The sequence below is a fragment of the Jatropha curcas genome, chromosome 2 (genome assembly GCF_041381405.1).
Source record: "Jatropha curcas cultivar XTBG-Jc1 chromosome 2, XTBG_Jcur_1.0, whole genome shotgun sequence".
NCBI lineage: Eukaryota > Viridiplantae > Streptophyta > Magnoliopsida > Malpighiales > Euphorbiaceae > Jatropha > Jatropha curcas.
In genome coordinates, this window is record NC_143152.1 from 908,020 (window position 1) to 916,888 (window position 8,869).

At 32.3% G+C, this 8,869-nt stretch overlaps 1 protein-coding gene across 1 annotated transcript; it reads right to left on the bottom strand.

Annotated features, from left to right (window-relative positions):
• Positions 1 to 446: 446 nt before the first annotated feature.
• On the bottom strand, positions 447 to 4,242 carry ACR10 (ACT-like superfamily protein). Its single transcript, XM_012227050.4, has 6 exons — positions 3,783 to 4,242; positions 3,380 to 3,601; positions 2,794 to 2,899; positions 1,862 to 2,195; positions 1,338 to 1,622; positions 447 to 1,068 (listed from the first exon to the last, which is right to left on the bottom strand). The coding sequence occupies exons 1-6, from the start codon at positions 3,934 to 3,936 to the stop codon at positions 931 to 933; spliced, it is 1,239 nt and encodes a 412-aa protein (XP_012082440.1). The 5' UTR covers positions 3,937 to 4,242; the 3' UTR covers positions 447 to 930.
• Between the last annotated feature and the right edge of the window lie 4,627 nt (positions 4,243 to 8,869).

Genomic DNA, 8,869 nt, shown 5'->3' on the forward strand with positions numbered 1-8,869 from the left:
AACTTTCTGAACCAGATAAAAATCGTGTAAGAAATATCCCTATTTCACAGTAACACTGATAGCGACTTCAGACCTTTTTGATATGATATCTTCGTATAGATATTTATAGGATAAGATACAAACTTGGAACCGAGATATCAGACATTCTTTTATAATAGCCCTGAAAAGGACAATCATAGAGAACGAAAGATGCAATCTAGAAAGGTGAGGTGTACACAAAACCAAAAAAGAAATGACCTTGTAAAAATCTGCAGAAACTGGGTACCTTGCCCCAGAAAAGCCCTCCCTGATTGACACTAAAATGCGCCGTAAAACATTATCGTTTCCATGGTTGACCACAAACAGCTTAAGGACGTGAGTATTCAGTAGATGCAGAAAAGGTTAGATGTATGTCTTACACAGATAAAATTAAACAAAAAAAGTCCTATTAAGAATATACAAGCATATGCAATGAAATTGTTATGTTATTATTAACTTAATATGCAAATGTTCTGTACAGATCCCTCTACTGGCACGACTGGTAGCTACATAAACCCTCGTCAATTTACTGCATACTCTACATATGTAATTTATTTACAGGAAAGGAGAAATGAGTTAGTAATGGATTTATACAACAGGATGGCAACAGAGCCATCAAAAGCATCCATTACCACAAACATTTCAGGTGTGCCAAATGTATAACGAGTCTCCATGTATCTCTTCAGTCTTTTTATCTCCTGCTACCAACTTCTTGCCCCATGGTTCAACTGTTCATGTTCAAGTCAACCTCACAAGAGCCATAAACGTAATGTAGACGTAGAAGTGGGACAGCTCTACCTTTACAATGATATACGTTCTGTAATTTACATTACATGCATATTGTGATACGGAGAAGTGTACTTCATAGGAGACCATAGCCAAATAAGAAAGAGTGATATCTAAACTTGTTCCTCAGTCCCAACCCATTAGCATATTCCGAACTCCTTCCTCAATTTTGCTTCTTGGGACAGACAAACTGTCCCCTTCATCGAGTAAGACTCTATACACTTCAAATTCTCGATCTCCAATCATGCGCCTCCTAATCTCAGCCTGGAAAGACAAATAACATATATCATATTTGCTAAGGCAAAGAGGAAGAGTTAATGAACTACCTGGACAAACTACATCTCAGAGAGAGAATAATAATTGCATATGTTCACACGATCTCACCATGGTAAGTTTTGTCAACCTCATAACCGCAGTAAATATCTCATTTTAACAAAAACAATTCTGCCCATAGGTTATGCAAGGGAAAAAGCAATATATAGAAAACATTGCATAAACCATCTGAGCTTACTCTGTAAGCAATTATCACCTACCGAAAAAATGCAAGTGTTGAGCATCTTGAGAGCAAGTGTGATATCATGAAATACAAGAGGCCTGCCCTTGCCAGATAACTCCACAGGATTTGCCACTAGCAGCTCTGTGTCAGGACCGCGGCTCACAACAGCTACTCTGATAGGACGCAATAGTTCCATCTTCAGACGAGAGAGCAATGCTCTCTGCTTGCTTGGGTCAACTATCTTCTTTCCATCAGCTTGAACAATAAACAAGTCTATCTCACAGTTTCTTCTTTGTATTATTGAGTAGCGCCCATAAGAAATCTAGTTATAGAAGCCATAACATAATTCATTATTGCCATCACTTGTTTGTGATATAGTTCAATATTGCTACCCCTAGTTTGTGCAAAGAAAGTTGGTTCAGTACTTCAGTCAAAACATGAGAGTAACAACCCATGCAATTTCTTCCACAAAGAGCATTTGAATGAGACAGTTATCTTTCTTAAAGTCCATGGCATAGATAAACATTATTTTAGTAAAATATTACACTGTTAACTATCTACCTTTATATTGTAATCCTTCAGGGTTCGCATTATGTCATAAAGGACACCTTTGTGATCTTGGCATGCAACTTGGACAAGCGTGTGAGCGGGGCTCAGTGAGTTGTCCATTGTGACAGAAACACCAGTGGAAGTTTGTGAGCCTGAGAGTTCATCAGGAATTTCCAAGTTAAGTATGTCTTCTGTGATTGTAGTTGGAAGAAATGAAGATTCCTGTGAACATGCTGTGATTTCAGAGCCAACTGTTTCTATGTCACAGCTTATCAAGGCATCTCCCATAACAGCTCTTAAATGCTCGTAAGTATCTTCCTTTCTCTTATTTGTATGCAGAAGCTCCCTGAGCAAGGCAAGGCATTAAGGCGTAATACTTTTGGAAGAAGAGAATTGCAAGCTCAATTTTCTATAATGCATAATGGGGTTGTAAATTATCATTCAAAATCTTTTAGAACTCTATGTGATTAACACAAGATTTGAACCGAAAAAACTGGTACGCAATATGGTTTCAAGGGAAAGATGCAGTTGTAATGATAAATTCAAGGAACCCATTATTACAGGATGATAGTATAACTTGTCAATCTAGTGGACTAACCGAGTCAGCCACAGCCATCACATCATATATATATATATATATTTTGGTAGAAAGAGGAGGTGTAATCCCTCATCGGACTGTATTGGCCTCTCCCAGCAAGTGTGTTTCCCGGGTATCAAACTTGCGTTCTCACGCTTTGTTACAGGTAAAAAACAAACCCCTTTTAATGCATTGTGAAATTGCATTCTAATCTTATTGGAATCTAGAATGTTCATAGTCAATTCAAAGCAATCATGTGAATGTTATTTAAAGAGCATAATACAAAAACCATTAAAACATCAATAACTTCATTGACAGTCAACTGAACTACCATGAGCATGAGAAGAGATGTGGTAAAATGCAAAACCTGATGTCTGTAACGAAGAAAAGGTCCATCACCCTGCCGTCTGGTGTTGTGGATACCTTTACTTTTTTTATAGTGAGTTCAAGCTCACAAAGCACCTCAGTTACATCTGCCAAAAGAAACCCTCCAAATATGAATCACTCGCAAAGGTCAGGAAGCATATATTCTACACTCAAACATCCAAATCAGAAGGGGAAAGGTGAGTATCATTCAACTGTATACCTTCCATTCATACTCCTTAAGATGCTAAATCCAAAGAAAATTAATTGAAGAAAACTTGGAAAATCTCACAAAAAGCTACGGCTAGTAGCTGATTATGGAGAGATTAATCTCTAATTTTTATCTGTTCTTTTCACATGAATTTTCAGCAGTCATGCATAGCAGAATGAAGGATGAAAAGCAATGAGAAAACAAACAATAAACCAGAGCCCACCATGAAAATCGCTTTGGCAATACATACATAAAAATGAACAGAAAAAACTAGAAAAACAAAGAAAATATAACCAGAAAGAGAAATTAATTAACAAAACAAGGCAATCCATAAACAAGTATTGGTTCACAAGACAGAGAATACAAAGAGAATTATTACTGTGTAAAAGCCCTTTTCGGTCATGACAGCACAACTTCAAGAGGAAGACATCAGGAGGCCTTGGAGGTTGCTGCAATTCTGGACGGTAATAAGAAATCCCAGAAGCTGAAGAGCAGGATGGGCATACTTCTAATAGCCTCTTCTTCAATAGACTCCATCTAGTTGATGAATTGCCACCCACCCAAAAAATTACATAACACCATTTTCCATCCGTAGATATATCTTCACCAAAACAAAATCCCATATACAAAAATCAAAGTAAGACTTCAATCCCACAGCTTTTTACACAAATTTTGATAAAGAAAGAAAATATAACTACCAATCTTTTCTTTCAGAAACACATCAATTTTTCCGCAAAACAGGAAAGTGGAATCATGCAGAAAGAGTCCATGCTCTAGCTTACCTCCTTTAACGATATTTAGGCCAAAGAAAAGTATGATGCGACATAAATCACAACCCAGCCCAGTTTTGTCAGGGCAATTTACAGTGATAAGACTCAAGTCACTTTCTTTTTCTGCTTGCCTGATGATCACAACGTCCTCGAGTAAAATACCCATGTCTGTGTTTTCCTCCTTGACCAGCAAGATTGGAGCTTTTTTTTTCTTTTTTGCGTGTGCCTGAACAAAGATACGTGCTTGTTGGTCTATGCTCTGCAAGTTGTTTTTGCTGGTTGTGTGGTTGGTGTACAGAGAAAAGTTTAGATACAGAAAAATCAGTAGAAGCCGAGAGAGAAGAGAGAGAGGGTAGTAGTTGTATCTTTGCTTCTGATTCACTTGTTGCCGTTGCTGTTTGTTTGCTTATTTATCTGTTTTCTTTTTTTATTCATTTTTCTTTCTCTTTCTCCTGTTTGGTGACTGTGAAGCTGCTGGCGACGGAAGCAAAGGTCCGCATGGATCAACGCTAGCCTAAATGAGACATTGGAGACGAAATAATGACATTTAACGAGAACTTTGCAACTTGCTATCATTAGCTTTTACAGTTCCCTTCGCTCATGTTGCATGATTAATAATAATAATAATAATAATAATAACTAGAGTAATCTATTTGTAATTCTTAGAATTAACAAGTAGATATTGCTATTTATTTTATTAACGAAAAAAAAGTTAAATTTTCTTTTGGAGTAAAAAAAATTTTAAATTTTGATGTCAAATTATTGGAAAATTATTTTTGATAATTTTTTTTAGCATTAGTGATTGATTCACTTTTATCATACAACATAAATTCAAATATCATTATAAATCCGGCCTTAAAAATGATAAAAATAAATGAATTTATAAAATAAATTAAATTGATTTACCAAATTTGGAATTATCCAAATTTGTTAACAAGTTATTTTATGATTAGATTTATAATTGTTACCATTAGCATAATTGTCCAAGCAAATTATCATTAATTATATCTATAGTTAGGACTTTTCGAATCTTACTATAAGTCTAAGTTCTGCACATGCTCCAATTATGTTCATAACTAGAAAACTACAATCGACTTAGATTATATTTGTAATAACACTACAATCCAAATACGACTCATATCCTGTATGCAAATAATTAAGATTATTCTCTTATACTACATATTTGACCTTCGAATTTTCATTGAATTATTGCTTTCAAACTGAATCCTTTCATACTAATATGATAATAATCTATACCTTCACACGTAATAATTTAAAATTGAATTTATGTTTAATATAAAATATCTTAAATCATTTGATTATTTTACTTTTTTTATTATAAATCATACTATTTTTATATTTAATTAACGTGAATTAATCCATACACATTTAGAAATTAGCATTTCATTAATTAAGCGAATCAAATTGAATTCACTCAATGTCAATTTAACCGATATCATTTTTATGGTAATCAAATCCAAAATTGAATAGTTTAAAAATATCGAGTAAAATTGAATTGAAAATTAAATTTAAATCAAGTTATTTAAAAATCAAATTAGTTATTTTGAACACAAAAATAAATTTAATTAATTATAAATAAATAATTAAAGCCAAACATAAACTATTTTGTATTACCAAATTCATTTGTTGACTAAAATTTTAAAATATCTAATTTTAGATCACAATATATTGATTTTGATTCCCCTAAACACATCTACAATATTTTTATTTTAGTCTAAAAAGTACACTAATATCATGTTTTATAATTTTTTTTTTATTTATGACGCCTCCTTGTCTAAAAAGCCCAAGAAAAAAACGAAACAGTCTGGCGTGGCACTTACTCGCCAACATTATCGGACTTTGTTTAAGAAAATAAAATATCGGCTCACACTTGGAAGTCCAACCATTGAACTCGTTTACGGAGAAGTTGGAACTTAAATATACCCCAAAATATCGTATGATATATAAAACTGGCGAGACATGTCTATTGAAGTTCACTCGTACGTGACAGCCGCCATCACGTGTCTTATTTTGTGGATGCGTGGATGGCCTCTCACGTGCTTGGCGGACAATTAATTAAATAAAATTCCATTTGCCAATTTTCTTTTTATTTAGCCCTTTTCCACTTCATCTCTATACTCGTGGTTAGGGTGTAAATGTGAAAAGCGTCGCGGAGTTGGTAGAGGCTCAATGAAAACTCTATGAAGCCAGAGCTGAGCTGTTGCGCTTGTTTAATAAATTAAATAAGTCGAGTTTGAGCTTAATTTTAATTTGTGAGCCAATTTTATTAAATTTAGCTCCGAAATTAATTCTATCGATTTTATAAATTAATTTATTAAGTTAAATATATATTAAAATAACGTCATTTTAATTTGATAGATTTTGAGTTTGAACTCGACTCGTTTATAGTTATCGAGATGAGCTCAATACTCATGTTGCTACTCGAAAAATAGTTTATTATCATTAATTTATTCACTTATTTGTGAATTTTACTTATATTAAAATCATAGTGAAAGTAAAAGCATTGTCCGCATGTATTACTAATTAATATAAGTTTAAACTACAAGTCTTTAATAAATCAAGTCTTTAAAGTATATATTACTTAATTCATCTAAGTTACATCAAACTTTTTAAAAAAAATATATGTTTGGAAAAGGGAATAAGGTAACTCCATGGGCATTTTATATCAATGTCATGAAGCTTGGTGGCACTAATAATTCAATTTTTTAATTTAAATTTAGATGGTTGAGAATGACTTGAATCTTCAAAAAAGAATATACTAATATGACTATGAAAGAGAGAGCATTGGCATCTTCAAGAATCTTGAAACTTGGAACTAAAGTTAGGCCGCCAATGTTAGATTAGTTCAGTGCTTGCACTGCAAATGGTGTCTCAGTTGCTTGCCTTATTAAAAACACAACATGTTGAGCCATTACCGGGGAAGCCACCACGTAAGGGTAGCCAGGTTCCAAAAAATTTAGAACCAAGACCGAACCGAAAATTAATGATTTTGATTACGGTTTGAAATCGAATAGTTTCGGTTCTGATTTCGGTTCCTCAATGGTTCTAAAATCGACGGTTCCGACCGATTTTTCGGCAGATTTTTCGACGGTTCCTGTCAATTTCGGACTGTTTCTGGCCGTTTCGGCTCCAAAAACCGGATTTTGGCCACCCTTACCACCACGTGCTTTCAAAGTCCAAATTTTATTTTGTGGTTGGTTGCAGGGGAGCAATTTTCTGTTTCTAATCGAAAATCGATTTAATTCGATCAGATTCAAATAATCGTTTTAAAAAATCAGTTATAAATCAATTTTGATATAGAATTGATTGATTTTCAATTTTTAGTTCTGCTACCATATATAATTAACTAAATATATTTTAATTTATGATAACTAATTTGATTTGAAATAATTGAGTTAAGTTGATTTAATTCGATTTAAATCGGTTATTATACCATTCGATTTTGAATTTGATAAACTGAAACCGAGTTAATTCAATTTGATTTGATTTAATTAACCAAATGTTCACTCATAATGGCTCGATTTGGTTTAACAAAATGGTCACCTCTAGTGGCTCAGTTTGAAGAAATTTTAGTGATGAAATTTAAATATTTTATAAATTTATTAAATTTTTTTGTTTAAGTAAAAAATAAATAATGCTAATGTGGAATTAATAAATTTTATCATTATCATCTCAATTTTACTATGTTGAAGCGCTTAATTCATATATATTTTTTTTATTAATGATAGAGTTTTATTTTATTTTAAAATACTCTTTAAAATTTTCAAAGAATTTATTTTCCAATCAAAGAACAAAACGTGAAATTTCATAATTTTTTATAATATCGACTGATTTCACATCTGATTAATCCAAATGACCATTTTATTATTTTATTATTATTATTTTTTTGTTGTTTAGTAAAGTAAAAGATAGAAGGGTCCACATCCAATGGGCCAATTTGCCATGACCTTGAAAAGCTATTTGGGCTTGACTTGGTGGCCTAAGATAAGCCTGTCTCATTAGGGTGCAACAAAGCTAACGGTTCTGATGAACCCACGTTTCTCCTACAATTTTGGATTTTTACATGAAGAGGTCAAATGCAAAAATCATTTTAGGATTTCTGATAATTAAAGCTGATTGAGACTTTAAAAACTGTGTTGCTAGAGACATCAAACTTTTTAACTTTTAAACATTAATTTAGACAGCTGACCCTATTGATAAGTATACATATTGGTTATATTTTCCTATTATGTTCACATTCTATGTCCCTTACGCTTTGCATGAAAGGGTGAGAAAAAAAAATAAAATAGGAAAATAATGAAATATTGTACTATTTAATTTTCCTTTTATTTTTCAATCGTATTTAAATTATATAACCTTTCTTTTATAAATATTAGTTATTATAATAGTGTGCGATATATGTTAACTATACTCATTATTATAATTATAATTTTAACAACAGCGATTTTAAATTTTAAACTTTTAATATCATAGTGATAATATTGTTTATAATTATTATAATTTTATAATTATATGTATTTTGTGATTTTAAATTTTAAACTAAATTTTGTTTAAAAATACTAAATTTAGTTCCAATAACTATGGGTAAAATCACCATATCCTTACATCATTGATACTACAGTAAAATGAAGAAATGAAGAAATATTTTAACTAATTTTGTATTAGTGTTGTTGTCGGTTATTAGGGTTCATGTCTACTTTTGGCAGAGGAAGATTGATTAAGACAAGTTAAATAAGTGGACGGTTGTGAAGTGATATATTAAAGAAAGGATTATTGTCTAAGCAGCCTTAATAAAAAAAGAGAAATTGTGTATTTTAGGTCACAAGTGACGGTAAATGAAGCCTGCCTTAGCGTAATGGCTGAGGTGGAGGTCTCATGTTCAAATGTTCGTCCCCCAATAATTACTCTGTAACTGAATTCTGCTACTCATGGATTAATAGGTCATAGGTTCAATTTCCGTCCTATTAATAAGTACTTTATAATTGTATTCTACCCCTTACGGGTTGAATTATCCTTAAATTTAGGGTTTTCAGAATACAAAAATCGATTTAGAGTAAGATTGCAACAATTCTGAAAAT